The sequence below is a fragment of the Haliotis rubra genome, unplaced genomic scaffold, assembly GCF_003918875.1.
Source record: "Haliotis rubra isolate DU_JTF1 unplaced genomic scaffold, ASM391887v1 Scf172, whole genome shotgun sequence".
NCBI classification, from domain to species: domain Eukaryota; kingdom Metazoa; phylum Mollusca; class Gastropoda; order Lepetellida; family Haliotidae; genus Haliotis; species Haliotis rubra.
The window spans coordinates 1,442,369-1,461,355 of NW_025765692.1; the positions used below are offsets into that span (position 1 = coordinate 1,442,369).

Here is an 18,987-nt window from a genome sequence, read left to right on the forward strand (position 1 = left end):
GAACATGGTCAGGCTAATATACAAATGATACTATTCTGTTTCAGAAGACTACATTTCACTTAACTTATAACTAAGAAATAACATGAAGCAAGACTAATTCAAACATTTAGTTGTTATCTTCCGGAACAAATTAAGATGGAATATTCATAATTTGAAAACGTTTCTTCACCGGCGATGACTAACAGGTTGCAGTGTCATAAAGAAAACGTGCTCTCCACAGTTTGCATAGCAACAAATTAAAAATACCAGCACCTGTGAAAAATAAATTATTGTTTTCTGACATTCATCCTATAATAAACGAAATATTATAACAAGTATTCTAATTCAGGCATATCATTGCTAAGCAGCTTTAGAAACGCACCTGCTTTTCCAAAGCCCATCGTGCACAAGTCATTTTCTGACGAACCCCAGCATGTAATGAGGAATTCCTCCACACAAGTTAATAACACACAACCGTCTCCCTTTAAAGCCCATCCCACTGAAGAAAGTTTATAACGTCACACATATTATTTAGAAACAAAAGCAGCAAGCAGCCTGTCAATGATCTGCCACAGTGTTTGTGTGTGGAGGTAAACCCTGTCACTGTTATCTTGATGCAGACTGAGATTCCAGCATCACACCTGCAGCGTGGGACGTCAGAGATGCTGCACACGGATGCTAACCAACTTCTCACACGTCATACAATTACCTGGCACCGAACACTGAGATCACATGTCGTGATTGGCTTCATCTATCAGAACATTGTTGTACGTACCCACAACATCACCTGATACTGCAGATCAAGCAGATCTCACCCACCCTGCACTAATTCATTCAAAGAAAATATGTCGGTCTCTGGTTCACTAATATAATAGATAATGAGAATATATTTATAGATATATATGTGTATATATGTCTGTATGTTATTGAAAGCATTAACATTTACTGATGGAGGTGAGGTGAAATTGGGTTTTACATCGTGCTTGAGAATATTTCGCTCATATGACGATGTGCATGCGTGTATATGTATGTGCGGATGCTTGTACTAGCCCAGACTTAAGCTGGTTTTATAGTTCTAGCTCACTGAGATACCATGCCGCAGTGAAGTATGAATACCCCACACAGACACATTATACTGACTCCGAGCTGACCAGTCCTTGTTGTACCCTTTAATGCCGAGCGCCAGGCAGGGACAAACAAGTACCATATTTTAACGTATTTTGGTATGACGCGGTCGGGGATCGAACCCGCGACCTTCCACTCTCCGGGCGGACGCTTTACTGATGGAGAAATTCATAGTCAAGTAATGGTCTAAAGAACTCTCCTAGCCTCTTTTGTTGTATTCAGAAATATAACCCTCCTAACATCAGTAGATGTGGAAACATATACCCCCCCTCCTAACATCAGTAGATGTGGAAACATATAACACGCTCCTAACATCAGTAGATGTGGAATCATGACACCTTCCTAACATCAGTAGATGTGGAAACATAACACCCTTCTAACATCAGTAGATGTGGAAACATAACACCCTTCTGACATCAGTAGATGTGGAAACATAACACCCTCCTAACATCAGTAGATGTGGAAACATAACACCCTCCTAACATCAGTAGATGTGGAAACAACACCCTTCTGACATCAGTAGATGTGGAAACATAACACCTTCCTACCATCAGTAGATGTGGAAACATAACACCTTCCTACCATCAGTAGATGTGGAAACATATACCCCCCCTCCTAACATCAGTAGATGTGGAAACATATAACACGCTTCTAACATCAGTAGATGTGGAATCATGACACCCTCCTAACATCAGTAGATGTGGAAACATAACACCCTTCTGACATCAGTAGATGTGGAAACATAACACCCTCCTAACATCAGATGTGGAAACATAACACCCTCCTAACATCAGTAGATGTGGAAACATAACACCTTCCTACCATCAGTAGATGTGGAAACATAACACCTTCCTACCATCAGTAGATGTGGAAACATAACACCTTCCTAACATCAGTAGATGTGGAAACATTCCTACCATCAGTAGATGTGGAAACATAACACCTTCCTACCATCAGTAGATGTGGAAACATAACACCTTCCTACCATCAGTAGATGTGGAAACATAACACCCTCCTACCATCAGTAGATGTGGAAACATAACACCTTCCTAACATCAGTAGATGTTACTGAGATGAGTAAGTACTGTCAACATTGCAGCAGGGAATCTGTTCCCTGCCACTGCAACATCCCGCACTGATGACAAGATAACAGAACTGACATTGGGGATCAGTAGGCAGGGACAGTCGCGTGTTGTGATCTTGTGATCTGGTACATGGTGATGAGTGGCTTACATTCCAGTGTACAGGTACACTGTCAGAGGTGTGAGGATCTCAGAAACTCTAACAAAACTGTCTTGCAAACTGTAATCCATTACACAGCCTAATAGGTCCAACCTGTCAACACCTATCAACAAGTGGCAGCAATTAGCAGCCAGGAAGGTATGGGTGGATGACTGGCAGGTGGAGGGAGGAGGTGGATCTCCATTACAGCCAACACCGGATACGCTGATAGTATCAGTGTTTGTAAACGATGAAGTATTTCTGTTGGGCACATCCCAGCCCAGCATTCGCAGTTGTCACTGTTAGACTTGTAACTATTGGAAACTAATGAGTGAACTGACTACTGTATCTATTTTCATGCAGAAGTAACAAAGTGCATTGCTCAGGAACACAAAGGCAGATACTTTAAATCATCAATCAATGGCAAATCTAAGAAGGGTGAGTGAATACAGTTGCCTCAGCAATACTCCTTCCTCTTCACACAAAGAATATACATGACACATTTTCCATGGGATTGTGGAGCCCCATTATTTGACCATGTTACACCAGGCTCCATCAGACCATTGTTTGGTCATTCTATTACCCACTGCTTTTCCTGTTACATCAGAAATATCACATGGAGAAGTGTCATGTACCAGCGCCAGAGAGAACCAGAAATGGGCTTCACACATTGTACTAATGTTGGGAATTGAACCCAGGTCTTCAGCGTGCCAAGTAGACACTTTAACCATTAGGCCATGCTTGCCCCGACCACCTAACAGTGAATGTAAGATCGATGCTCATGCTGTTCATCACATGGTCACATTATTTAAGCCATAAGCACATTGTGCTCAAGCATCACACATTTGTCAACAATATGATAACACAACATATTGTTATATTGTTTCCATAATTCACATATTGGCTTCAAAACAAACAAAAAATCATTTACAAAGAAGGTATCTTCAACTGACAGACATATTGCTGGATGAGGTCAGCTCTGTAATATGTTGGTGATCAGTGGATTCGTTCATCATTATTTCCACACTTCCCTCAGTGCATTCTACATCGAGCAGAACATTACAAACACTGAAACATCACTGTAGTCATCTCATTTTACTAATGTGTACACGTCTTGCAAACGTTTACTAGTGATTGGTAATGTCTGTGAACATATGCTGGGATCTCTATCTGCTGGAAGCAATGAGAACTAGGCTTGCTGTGGGTGCTGATGTGTTGGACACAAGCTTCCAGGTATCCAGGGTTTGGCAGATTGGTCTGGCCTCCATTAAATGAGCCACAGGTCCAAAGACTGGGCAAGTAAACTCAACTAAACAATGAAATATAGATCTACTGAAAATGATGCAAAGAGACAAATATGGTAATATTGGAACTAGACTTGTTATTTTTCTCAATACTGATTTACCTACCTCACCACCTCACCTTCCTCAATACTGGCCCTGATTAACTGTCTCACCAGTCTGACCACCTTACCTTTCCCAATAGTGGCCCTGGTTAACTGTCTCACCAGTCTGACCACCTCACCTTCCTCAATACTGGCCCTGATTAACTGTCTCACCAGTGTGACCACCTCATCTTCCCCAATACTGGCCCTGGTTAACTGTCTCACCAGTGTGACCACCTCATCTTCCCCAATACTGCCCCTGGTTAACTGTCTCACCAGTCTGACCACCTCATCTTCCCCAATACTGGCCCTGATTAACTGTCTCACCAGTCTGACTACCTCACCTTTCCCAACAGTGGCCCTGGTTAACTGTCTCACCAGTCTGACCACCTCATCTTCCCCAATACTGGCCCTGCCCAGGTAGCATGCCATCGTCGGCCCGACGTCGGCTGATAGTCGGCACCATCGGCTAATATCGGCATCGTTGAACAGCGCTGGGCCGACAGCGGGCCAATGTAACCCAGCTAACACATAACATTTTCCAAACATGTTCATAAGGTTTCAAACTGATTTATCTAAAATATTTTCGACAAAACACAGTCACAATCTTAAAACAATTCTCTCAACTATTTAAAAGCATTAATTATTCAAATGTTTTTTTAAAAGTTGTTCATGAAGAAAGAAATGTTACCGCGGGAAAGGACGCCGGAATGACGCCACACGCTCACGCCATATTTTCAGCACCCACGCCATCTTAGTTGAAGTTTATTGAGGACAGTACAACAATGTCATTGTGCAGCAACAAATGGAACTGTATCATCGATCTGACCTCGGTTGCGGTAAGTTAACTTTACAGTCACTACACGGTTGTTATGTTTATGTACATTTTGATATTCACTCAATCGTGATACTCAGAAATCGCGAAGTTTTGAGCAGCCGTACACGATCTGTTAGATTCGGTGTTGTTAGGCTTCCAACAGAGAGTATTATGTATGTTATTGTGAAGGAGACCTAAGGGAGTTTGCACCATTTTAATTTTATTTTGGATACAAAATTTTATTCAGCTATCAATGGCAAGCAGTATGTTCTTAACCAGAGTTCATGTCAGGCGGACATTTGTCGCTATTAGATCTCACGTTCGGTTTTCGATCTAGTAAGCTGATAATGCACAGCTCACAAGCCAGTGACACTTATCATCATTAATTTTGTTCCCTGTTATTTCTGAAATATATATTTTTTAATTTAACATTACAACTTACTATCAATTTTTTAAGCTATGAAAAGTTCGCTCACTTTAGTCGGTGGGAAAGGTTGCTTCAAACTTATAACACGAAAATGGGGAATCAAATACTTTCTGGTCGACCTGACTGTGGGCTATTAGTTACTGTCATAGTCTAAGTATGTTATTTAAAATAAATGATTAATCAGAAATGACCGAAGCATACTTGGTAAATTACCGTAACACTGACAAAACTAAATGTTGATCATCCTCATGGTTGTTGTGGTTTTGCTTATCTAACATCCCCACGTTATTTTCAGTAAAAGGCTAGGTCTATTATCAAAATAAAGTGTTTACATTGTGTATTCTTCAATTTTCCCCAAACGAATCAATTTATCTTTTTCGGATGTATATATTTCTCTTCTCAACGAGAGCCAGAAATAAACATGTTTCCCGCGCTATAACGGGGTGTTAGCGATGACTGGTCCTCGGCAATGTTCATTCGGTTTTCGATCACCATGTTTTTTTCATGATACAGTATTAATTGATCAAATTTACTTCGTCTTTGTTCAGGTAATGTAGACCAAATAAATTTCTTATGGTTTACTTAATTCACCGAAACATTTTGCCAATGAGAAAAAAAATATAGTGATCGAAAACTGAACGAATCTGGTTACAATGCTCCAACAAACTCATACTGCAGCAGTAACTGTTCCGGGTGTAAGACGTGAATCATGTAGCTAGTTACAATAGCTATTTAATATATCAATTCAAGTTTGTAATCCAGGTTAGAATGTATAGAAGTGCTGTCCAGTAATCCATGTTTGTTGTAAAGGGGCAGAGTTATTTCCAATCCAACTTTATTCACGTTGGTGTTAAATCTACACACGTTGACATCCCAAAACTTTAGGCGATAATTATTACACAATATATTTCAGCATCAGACTAACTAGATTTATATATGCTTGGGGAATTGTAACTTGTTATAATGTGGAACATTGTTATTTTTATTGCAGCAAGAGCGAAAATGAGACACAAGAATTCCGGCAGATACAAACAGAAGTGATGGATTTATTGAGGATCACATCAAATAATCCAGGAGCTGTGAATCAGTAAAAGTAAGTGCATCTGTTAAATATCATTGTCTATATACTTTTTGGTGATGTTTTGGCTTTTTATTGCAAAAATTAGATTTGTTCCTGCACCCAGCCTCCGACCAACAGGAGTGGTGGGGTAGTGGTTGCTATTCAGTGTGATTTGATACTATTACCAAATTAGGCATTCAAGGATTTCCCTTAATTTCCATTGTGTGCTGGTGTCCATCAAACACTTGCATATACATAGGTGCTGGAAGACTTCATTAACTGATTATTGTCTCTTGATTTGACTTCATACACTCACTATACATTTGTTTTCGTTATTTCAGAAAAATGGATAAAGTCAAAACCAAAGAAGAAGATTCCGAAATAATCTCGAAACATGTACGCGTTTTCTGAAAGAAATTAATAAAGAGTGTTGATTACATGTCTGCCATTCTTTTTTTTATGTTCCTTGTTAAGAGTAACAATGTCTATTTTCCATGGACATGTAACCTTATTGTTAACGGTTAGTGTTTTACTGAAAAGTTAAAACCATATCTTGACAGAAAATGTTATTACAACGTTTCCTGAACCATAAACATTCACATGGATGAAACGTTTTCAGAAGCCTTTTTGGTGGTTACTGAATTTTATAACCAAACGTTCATAGAACACACTGTTTCTGGAACCATACAAATTCATATGAATAAGTTGTTTTAAAAACATGATATGTTTAGGGGATGTTTCTTCACATTTATATATATGTTTTGATACACATATAAAATAGTATTCATTTATAAATTGTGGTACATGCTATGAAATATGTATTCACCGTGGAGAATTGGAGTGAGCAATGATTAACTGTCTCACCAGTCTGACCACCTCACCTTCCCCAATACTGGCCCTGATTAACTGTCTCACCAGTCTGACCACCTCACCTTCCCCAATACTGGCCCTGATTAACTGTCTCACCAGTCTGACCACCTCACCTTCCCCAATACTGGCCCTGATTTACTGTCTCACCAGTCTGACCACCTCACCTTCCCCAATACTGGCCCTGATTAACTGTCTCACAAGTCTGACTACCTCACCTTCATCAATACTGGCCCTGGTTAACTGTCTCACCAGTGTGACCACCTCATCTGTCTCACAAGTCTGACTACCTCACCTTCATCAATACTGGCCCTGGTTAACTGTCTCACCAGTGTGACCACCTCACCTTCCCCAATACTGGCCCTGATTAACTGTCTCACCAGTCTGACCACCTCACCTTCCCCAATACTGGCCCTGATTAACTGTCTCACCACAAGTCTGACCTGTCTCCTCACCTTCCCCAATACTGGCCCTGATTAACTGTCTCACCAGTCTGACCTGGCTCACCTTCCCCAATACTGGCCCTGATTAACTGTCTCACCAGTGTGACCACCTCACCTTCCCATATACTGGCCCTGGTTAACTGTCTCACCAGTCTGACCACCTCACCCTTCCCAATACTGTCCCTGGTTAACTGTCTCACCAGTCTGACCACCTCACCTTCCCCAATACTGGCCCCTGGTTAACTGTCTCACCAGTCTGACCACCTCACCTCTCCCCAATACTGGCCCTGATTAACTGTCTCACCAGTCTGACTACCTCACCTTCCTCACCAACCTCACCTTGGCCAATACTGGCCCTGATTAACTGTCTCACCAGTCTGACTACCTCACCTTCCCCAATACTGGCCCTGATTAACTGTCTCACCAGTCTGACTACCTCACCTTCCCCAATACTGGCCCTGATTAACTGTCTCACCAGTCTGACCACCTCACCTTCCCCAATACTGGCCCTGATTAACTGTCTCACCAGTCTGACCACCTCACCTTCCTCAATACTGGCCCTGATTAACTGTCTCACCAGTCTGACCACCACACCTTCCTCAATACTGGCCCTGATTAACTGTCTCACCAGTCTGACCACCTCACCTTCCCCAATACTGGCCCTGATTAACTGTCTCACCAGTCTCACCTGACCACCTCACCTTCTCAATACTGGCCCTGATTAACTGTCTCACCAGTCTGACCACCTCACCTTCCTCAATACTGGCCCTGATTAACTGTCTCACCAGTCTGACCACCTCACCTTCCCCAATACTGGCCCTGATTAACTGTCTCACCAGTCTGACCACCTCACCTTCCTCAATACTGGCCCTGATTAACTGTCTCACCAGTCTGACTACCTCACCTTCCCCAATACTGGCCCTGATTAACTGTCTCACCAGTCTGACCACCTCACCTTCCCCAATACTGGCCCTGATTAACTGTCTCACCAGTCTGACCACCTCACCTTCCCCAATACTGGCCCTGATTAACTGTCTCACCAGTCTGACCACCTCACCTTCCCCAATACTGGCCCTGATTAACTGTCTCACCAGTCTGACCACCTCACCGTCCCCAATACTGGCCCTGATTAATGTTTACTACACTGTGGCTAAGGACGACTGAATACAATGGACAAAGAACCACATGGAACCACACATCACACAGACAGTACAATGCTGGACAATTACAAGTTTCCACATGGATATATTTCACAACTTGCTTCCCTTTCCAAACATCACACAAATTAACGTCAGTGAGATTTTACATTTTTTCTCTCATCGGCTTGATATCTCTGACGAAGGAAGTATTGGTCCTTCACATTGATGTTGACAAGGATTTGTCTCAACTGGACCAGTTGCCAAACACTCAAGGTCAAGAGACTGGAAATACAGTCAGTACCTCAGGTCTGGCATCGACATCTGTACAAATATCAGCACTTGAGCTCAATACAGTGTTATGAGTAACACATGTTTGTAATATCACTTAAACACTATAACTCAGGGTTGTCGTCATGGAAACACAGAAGTAGAACATTGTAGAATACAGATCAGTTACTGTCATTGAGTGGAACATAGAATGAAGTGCTGAAAAACAAACTGCTACCCCAAGGATCATAATCAGAACATGTGGGAATATCACTGGATCCTGAAACCTCTAAGGGATGCAACTCTCAATGCAAATCATGCTAACCTTGACAAATGGGTTTCATACTTACAATCACATTAGTGACACAGAAAAATCATCATCTATCAAACATCCATTGTCTGCTTGCTGATTAACACTGATTCTTATTTCAGTTGACACACAATATATTTAAAAAATGTACAAAACAACACCAAAAACTTGACGTCCAATACAAAGTTTAAGCCATTTGAATGGCTGTTGTATTTGTGAAGGTTAAGTGATGTAACAATACAGGTATTGGATGAAAGTTAGGTTACTAGGACCTGAGGCTAAGAACTGAACTGAGAGAGAACTATTCTCTTACAACACCATGAAATGTTGGTGGGCCAGGCTCAATAGGACTAGTTGACACACACACCAGAGCTAGTCGACACACACACCTGAGCTAGTCGACACACACACTTGAGCTAGTCGACACACACACCTGAGCTAGTCGACACACACACTTGAGCTAGTTGACACTTCACCCTGAGCTAGTCGACACACACACACCTGAGCTAGTTGACACACACACCTGAGCTAGTCGACACACACACCTGAGCTAGTCGACACACACACCTGAGCTAGTTGACACACACGTGAGCTAGTCGACACACACACTTGAGCTAGTCGACACACACCTGAGCTAGTCGACACACACACTTGAGCTAGTCGACACACACACTTGATCTAGTCGACACACACACTTGAGCTAGTCGACACACACACTTAAGCTAGTTCACACCTCACCCTGAGCTAGTCGACACACACACTTGAGCTAGTCGACGCACACACACCTGAGCTAGTTGACACACACACCTGAGCTAGTGGAAACACACACCTGAGCTAGTCGACACACACCTGAGCTAGTGGAAACACACACCTGAGCTAGTCGACACACACCTGAGCTAGTCGACACACACACTTGAGCTAGTCGACACACACTTGAGCTAGTCGACACACACACTTGAGCTAGTTGACACCTCACCCTGAGCTAGTTGACACACACACTTGAGCTAGTCGACACACACACCTGAGCTAGTTGACACACACACTTGAGCTAGTTGACACCTCACCCTGAGCTAGTTGACACACACACCTGAGCTAGTTGACACACACACCTGAGCTAGTTGACACACACACTTGAGCTAGTTGACACTTCACCCTGAGCTAGTCGACACACACTTGAGCTAGTTGACACACACCTGAGCTAGTCGACACACACACACTTGAGCTAGTTGACACACACACCTGAGCTAGTCGACACACACACTTGAGCTAGTTGACACACACACCTGAGCTAGTCGACACACACACCTGAGCTAGTTGACACACACACCTGAGCTAGTCGACAAACACACTTGAGCTAGTTGACACTTCACCCTGAGCTAGTCGACACACACACACCTGAGCTAGTTGACACACACACCTGAGCTAGTCGACACACACACTTGAGCTAGTTGACACTTCACCCTGAGCTAGTCGACACACACACACCTGAGCTAGTCGACACACACACACCTGAGCTAGTTGACACACCAGAGCTAGTCAACACACACACCTGAGCTAGTCAACACACACACCAGAGCTAGGCAACACACACACACACACACCAGAGCTAGGCAACACACACACACCTGAGCTAGTCAACACACATACACCAGAGCTAGTCGACACACACACACCAGAGCTAGTCGACACACACATACACCAGAGCTAGTCGACACACACATGCACCAGACCTAGTCGACACACACATACACCAGAGCTAGTCGACACACACCAGAGCTAGTCGACACACACACACACACCAGAGCTAGTCGACACACACACCAGAGCTAGTCCACACACACACACACACACACACACACACACACACACACACACACACACACACACCAGAGCTAGTCAACACACACACCTGAGCTAGGTGACACACACCTCTGAGGAAGTTGACACACACACCTGAGCTAGTTGACACACACCTGAGCTAGTCGACACATACACCTGAACTTAAGTTTGGGGGTATTTTCACATGGGATCCGAACTGGGGGATTTTCTGTTCATCAAAAACTGATTTGTCTGATAAAGGAAAGGTGCTTCTTCTTACCTGTGAAGGAGTCGTCGTAGTTGCCTCCACTCACTGAGCTGCGCTGACTTGATGTTTTCTTGTTGATGTTGCTGTTTGATGAACCTCCTGAGGCTATCCTCAACCGTACCTTGGTATCTGGATTGGGCAGACTCTGTACGTTGCCATTGGTCTGGTCCGTCACAGTGTTGCCATTGTACGGAGGAGGTGGACCACTGCTGGTCTCCACCACAAATGTGGGGTTCACGAACTCACCACTGCTGTCGTAGTTGTGGAAGCTGGCTGCTTGTAGCTGCACCATCCCACTTTCGACGCTGTCAGAGGTGACGTCCATGTTGCCGGCCCGTCTAAAACAGTGAATGAGTGAGTGAGTCAGTGAGTGAAGGTTGTTTACTGTCATGTGGGATACACATGACACATCAAGATACTATACCAGAATCTGCCTGAAAAGAAAACAAAAGAAGCACTTTCTAGTGGCTGTACAAGAGAAAAGAGAAATATACAGACCTGTAGTGTCTTGTCGTGACATATTCATCAACATGAATAATTTACACAAAGTTGTCAATATACAGGTTTTTACACAGGGTTTTACATTGCACAGATTGTCATAGCAAGAGAGGGTTTCACATAGCTTGTGCTAGAACTCTGATGATATATAAGCTTTCACATAGCTTGCCATGCTCTGGCGATATATAAGTGAGAAGCAATTTTGTGGGTGGGTATAAAGGAGAGGAATGGAGCCAGTGTCAGTCACAGAGTCATGGAGCCCTAATACAGACATCTGCTTCACCTGGATGTAAAGAACAGGAAGCTGGCAGCCATGGGATTACAATGACAGACTGATAACATGGCACTGATCACAGGGAGGACTTCCGCGTATTTCAACAGAAATGCTGAGAGGTCTGGTTGTGAGAAAGTTGCTATCAAATCAATAAAATCAGCTCTAAATGGTCATGTATTCTGTATTTTCCTAAAGTTTCTTCATAGGAAAACTTTTGTAAATGACACCATTGTTATATACTGTAACCTTACACTTGGTTGTTCAATATTCAACCTAATTTCTGTTACATCTTGATTTGAAATAATAAGTTAACCTACAAACTTAAACACTAAAGAATAGAGTGTGAAACCCCAAAAATAACAAACAAATGTTATACATTTAATGAAATATAATGATCTACAAATGAGTAGCTATCATAAATTCACTGGCAGTACAATTACAATGGAAGCATGCAATACAACAGAAGTGATAATAGCAAAGAGGTCAATGATGCTAATTATCAGAAACTGTGGTCAATCGTCCATAATAAGCCTTGGCTGGATTTCCAGGGTTAAATTATGGTTTTCACACAAGCACCTGTCTGAATGTAGAGATGAGAGAGGCCAAGACTGGACAGAAAACTGAGTGAGTGAGTGAGCTTAGTTTTACAACGCTTTGAGCACTATTATATTCCAGGAATATCATGATGGGGACACCAAAATTGGGCTTCACACATTGTACCTATTTGGGGAATTGAACCTGGGTCTTCGGCATGACGAGAGAATGCCTTAACCACTGGGCTACCCCACCACCCCAGACATAACTGAAGGAGAGGTGGTAATTAATTCATTCTTTCTTGAAATAACAGTGAAGTCAACAAAACTCTGACATGCTCGTCACATATCCACTGACTGAAATGTGAAAAAGTGAAAGTGATTCTCGAGTACACCAGTGTCTGACAATGGCTACTTACTTGTGGAATCTCAGTGTTAGTTCCTGGTTGGTGCTTGCTACGACCATGTACTTTGATATGGTACCACTCAGTAACTCAACCCACTGAGATAACAAGCCGTTCACATCTACAGTCTAATTAACCTAGTTACTCAAAGTTCCACTCTCCTGTTATAAGCAGTGTGTATCAATTTCTTTGTGGTTAAGAAATTATTGTTATGTAATGTATCTTTTGAAAATGCTCTCTATGCTCTAAATACATTATACTGACTACTATATCATGTACTAAATCCCAGCTAATGATATATGAAGCATGCCCCTGATAATGAATCAGTCAGTGTTACTCATTATGGGACAGTCTGGGGTTTATATCAGAAATAAAGTCACTCATGCACAAATCTAGTTTGTTATGGAATACAACATTCAGAGCATTACTGAAACTTTCAAAAGGTTTTATGGCTGACTTGTAACAATTCATGCATCAATCACATGGTCATATGTTTTTCAGGTGATCAATTGACTTGCCCTTGCATGTGTTTGTGACAGGTGCTCATATGCTCATCTTGTCATGAACACCTTCACAGGTGCAACACGTTGGGCAGTATATGCTCATCTTGTCATGAACACCTTCACAGGTGCAACACGTTGGGCAGTATATGCTCATCTTGTCATGAACACCTTCACAGATGCAACACGTTGGGCAGTATATAGCTCATCTTGTCATGAACACCTTCACAGGTGCAACACGCGTTGGGCAGTATATGCTCATCTTGTCATGAACACCTTCACAGATGCAACACGTTGGGCAGTATATGCTCATCTTGTCATGAACACCTTCACAGGTGCAACACGTTGGGCAGTATATGCTCATCTTGTCATGAACACCTTCACAGGTGCAACACGTTGGGCAGTATATGCTCATCTTGTCATGAACACCTTCACAGGTGCAACACGTTGGGCAGTATATGCTCATCTTGTCATGAACACCTTCACAGGTGCAACACGTTGGGCAGTATATGCTCATCTTGTCATGAACACCTTCACAGGTGCAACACGTTGGGCAGTATATGCTCATCTTGTCATGAACACCTTCACAGGTGCAACACGTTGGGCAGTATATGCTCATCTTATCATGAACACCTTCACAGGTGCAACACGTTGGGCAGTATATGCTCATCTTATCATGAACACCTTCACAGGTGCAACACGTTGGGCAGTATATGCTCATCTTATCATGAACACCTTCACAGGTGCAACACGTTGGGAAGTATATACTCATCTTGTGATGAACACCTACCATTACTTGTAAATCGATGCTCATGCTGTTGATCACTGGATTGTCTGGTCCAGACTCAATTATTTACAGACCAACGCTACATAGCTGGAAACTTAACTTGCTCACTCTACCATCAATGTTAGATAGTGATTCATACATGTATGTCTATAAAACAGTCATATCATTGCACAACGGACTATTTGTTATGATTATGTAAAAGTTTTTGTAGTCTATATTTACCTCATTCACAGTTTAACAATGTTGTTGGAATGCAGGAAATACTCCACTTTTGCTGTCACATTGATGTGGCTAATTACGTCACAGTCACATATATGTCAACAACAACAATAACAACATTAGTCTGGGATCACCAGGATGTTGTGTCACTCCCATTGTCAGCGTTGTCAATAGAAGTCATTGTCACTGTCCAACAGCTGTGTAGCGTGTGTAGAGATTATGACTATTGTATTACACTTGAACATATACAACGTCGTGACAGAGTCGCGATGTCAGGTCATTACTGGCAACTAATGAGTCCACACTGGAGAATAGAGAATAAAGATGACGGCAACAACTCTATACTTTCTGTCAAGCACTGGACTGTCATCACATATATCCAGGCTCCATTTAAGGAAATGAAACCTACTTGCACTAATGCAACCTTAGGTGAGTGAGTAAATGAGTAAGCGAGTTTAGTTTTACGCCGCTTTAGCAGTTTTCCAGCAATACACGGCAGGGGACACCAGAAATGGGCTCAACACATTGTACCCATGTGGGGAATCGAACCCGGGTCTTCGACATGACGTGTGAAAGCTTTAACCACTAGGCTACCCCACTGCCCCGCAACCTTAGGTAATATAAATAACCTTATTGCACCAGACAAAAACAGATTCAGTGCTGCTCTGTACAAAATTATATATAATGTTTGAGTACTTCTGTGTTTGATAACATAATTTTATATTATTTCATAAAAGTCTGTACAGTACTCAGTCACTGCTCCAAGCATTCCTCATTTTGTTTACCAGCTGAAGTCTCTTTGAACAGCAAAAACGGGATTGATATAAGGTGTGTTGTACAAGTTGCCATTTCAGTAGTTAGAACTTGTGCTTGTGATACCTGAGCTGCAACCTTCAACCTCATATTTATACCAACTGAGCACCCACTGCATTTTAATAGATTCTGATTATTCAGCCAGAGGTTTCAAATGCAAATAACAGCCTCTGATAGAACCACCACAGAACTTTTATAGGAAAGTATTCCTTTCTCTACCATTGTTGAGCTAAATAAAAGATTCAACTTGTTGCTATGAAAAACATAAATAAAATCTGGACATAACAAAACCATCTATTGACAACCTGATCTGTGTGTGTGCCGAGTTTCATGAACAAACTGCAAAGTCATTCCCGAGGTATGGCCTGGATAAGGACAGCAGTAGGAATGGAGTAACAGTTGAACTTGTTGCAATGGAAACAGTGGACAAAATAACAATCCTAAAGGTTCTAGAACATGAACAGGTGGCAGTTAATACCTGATCTTTGTGGAAGTTTAATGGTGGAATAGCTATTTGTTTTAGAGACTTGATCCAGACAAATCATGATATAACAGACAGATGAAGATTACTAGATTATCCCTCTGTATATAGCATACCAAACAGTTCATCTTAAAATATTTGAGTACTGTGACAACTGACATAATATTATGACTGATGACAAAATCTGCCCAAAATAATTCCCTATTCTCAAATGCTTTTAATATCTTCCAGGGCATCTCTTAGAATTTGCACTTTCAACAGAGATAACACACCAAATGTTCATGTTTAATTTTGTAATTGTGTAAAGGTGATAAACATACACTGTTTTCGATACAGAGCAAGGCTATCCAGGTAGATTTACCTGAAGTTGTTATATCTACAGGTAATCTGGTGACATATTGAATATACAGTTTACCTTTTGATTGAATGCTGATGTTCAGAGAATCATTGACACTGCATTTAATCACCCAACACATTACAATAAAACATACCTACACATGATTATAGGACATTTACCAGCCTCACTGTTGACCATCCTGAACGTTATGGAGATGCAGCACTTCACACATGCATGACTACTGTAAGTCAATACTAACAACTTTTGAATTATTTGGGAAATCAAACATAGAGGCAAACGATTCGATTCCCCATATGAGTGCAACATGTAAAGCCCATTTCTGGTGTCCCAATGCTAAGTTGTTTTTTTAATGATACCTGAGTCACTGTACACACTAGAAACATATAAACATATGAACTAAGTTCCTCTTCATATATATCCAGAATAGCAATCATGGAAGAGCCCTTAAAATCATATCAGAATGGGGAGATATGCATCTGACATCTTGAAACGGAAGAGTCAAACCCTGACAGCATGGCTTTTAATTCAACAAATGCAGAAACACTGACACACGGTATAACTATTCAACAGCATTGACACACGGTATATCTATTCAACAGCATTGACACACGGTATAACTATTCAACAGCATTGACACACGGTATAACTATTCAACAGCATTGACACACACGGATAACTATTAACTATTCAACAGCATTGACACACGGTATAACTATTCAACAGCATTGACACACGGTATAACTATTCAACAGCATTGACACACGGTAGAACTATTCAACAGCATTGACACACGGTATAACTATTCAACAGCATTGACACACGGTATAACTATTCAACAGCATTGACATACGGTATAACTATTCAACAGCATTGACACACGGTATAACTATTCAACAGCATTGACACACGGTATAACTATTCAACAGCATTGACACACGGTATAACTATTCAACAGCATTGACACACGGTATAACTATTCAACAGCATTGACACACAGGTATAACTATTCAACAGCATTGACACACGGTAGAACTATTCAACAGCATTGACACACGGTAGAACTATTCAACAGCATTGTACGGTAGAACTATTCAACAGCATTGACACACGGTAGAACTATTCAACAGCATTGAACTATTCAACAGCATTGACACGGTATAACTATTCAACAGCATTGACACACGGTATAACTATTCAACAGCATTGACACCGCGGTATAACTATTCAACAGCATTGACACACAGGTATAACTATTCAACAGCATTGAGCATAACTATTCAACAGCATTGACACACGGTATAACTATTCAACAGCATTGACAGTATAACTATTCAACAGTATGCGGTATAACTACGGTATAACTATTCAACAGCATCGACACACGGTATAACTATTCAACAGCATTGACACGGAATAACTATTCAACAGCATTGACACACGGTATAACTATTCAACAGCATTGACACAAGGTATAACTATTCAACAGCATTGACACACGTTATAACTATTCAACAGCATTGACACACGGTATAACTATTCAACAGCATTGACACACGGTATAACTATTCAACAGCATTGACACACGGTATAACTATTCAACAGCATTGACATAACTATTAACAACTATTCAACAGCATTCAACAGCATTGACACACGGTATAACTATTCAACAGCATTGACACACGGTATAACTATTCAACAGCATTGACACACGGTATAACTATTCAACAGCATTGACACACGGTATAACTATTCAACAGCATTGACACATGGTATAACTATTCAACAGCATTGACACATGGTATAATTATTCAACAGCATTGACACACAGAGTTTAACTATTCAACAGCATTGACATGCATGTGTGAAGCTCATTTCTGGTGTGCCCCGCCGTGATATTGCTGGAATATTGCTAAAAGCGGCGTAAAAGCAAACTCACTCACTCACTCACTCATTGACATGCATACAGCAACCATGACACTTATTCAGCAACCATGACACATATTCAGCAACCATGACACATATTCAGCAGCCATGACACATATTCAGCAGCCATGACACATATTCAGCAGCCATGACACATATTCAGCAACCCTAAAAATATATTCAGCAACAATGACACTTATTCAGCAACCATGACACTTATTCAGCAGCCATAACAGTATTAAGTGTGGATCACCTATAGACATGCTACAGCTGGTCTATCACTGCCGTGATAGTAGACTCACGGTACATGTATTATCTATCTCCCATACACAAGCTGTTGACCATGTCCCCAGTGTTAAGTGTGGATCACCTATAGACATGCTACAGCTGGTCTATCACTGCCGTGATAGTAGACTCACGGTACATGTATTATCTATCTCCCATACACAAGCTGTTGACCATGTCCCCAGTGTTAAGTGTGGATCACCTATAGACATGCTACAGCTGGTCTATCACTGCCGTGATAGTAGACTCACGGTACATGTATTATCTATCTCCCATACACAAGCTGTTGACCATGTCCCCAGTGTTAAGTGTGGATCACCTATAGACATGCTACAGCTGGTCTATCACTGCTGTGATAGTAGACCCACGGTACATGTATTATCTCCTATACACAAGCTGTTGACCATGTCCCATGCCTGGATCACCAGCAGGCCTAGAGTGTGTGGAGTAACTCACCTCACTGACACCCTACTGTAATGAGTCTACCAATGTTGTGCTTCAACCATCCACGTTCTACAACACACTGTCATCAGTGGAGAAATCACATGATTCTTCACCAAAGTAGATATCACACTCTGTTTCACGCTAAAACCGTCACAAACTTTCTCTACAACAAAATATAAACTTCACTTAATCTTTGAATTTTCTTTTGTTACGTTCTTATTCTGTGTCTGAAGTCGTCCACGTGGTGGTTCTCCAATGACAAGCTGTGGCTACTGAAGCGATTAGAATTACCTTTCAATGAGCTTGTCTATTCAGAGGGGCTCTCAGGAGCCTGCACATT

At 41.7% G+C, this 18,987-nt stretch overlaps 1 protein-coding gene and 1 long non-coding RNA gene across 2 annotated transcripts in view; one reads left to right on the top strand and one right to left on the bottom strand.

Annotated features, from left to right (window-relative positions):
• LOC124272737 (solute carrier family 4 member 11-like) overlaps positions 1–18,987 on the bottom strand; it is a 90,084-nt gene that overhangs the window by 39,871 nt on the left and 31,226 nt on the right. Inside the window, 1 exon segment of the mRNA XM_046707944.1 lies at positions 11,138–11,463. Within this exon segment, the coding sequence (XP_046563900.1) occupies positions 11,138–11,463 (326 nt within the window).
• Positions 4,463–6,045, top strand: LOC124272740. The gene is made up of 2 exons (XR_006897413.1): positions 4,463–4,548; positions 5,945–6,045. It is a non-coding gene; the product is annotated as an uncharacterized LOC124272740 (long non-coding RNA).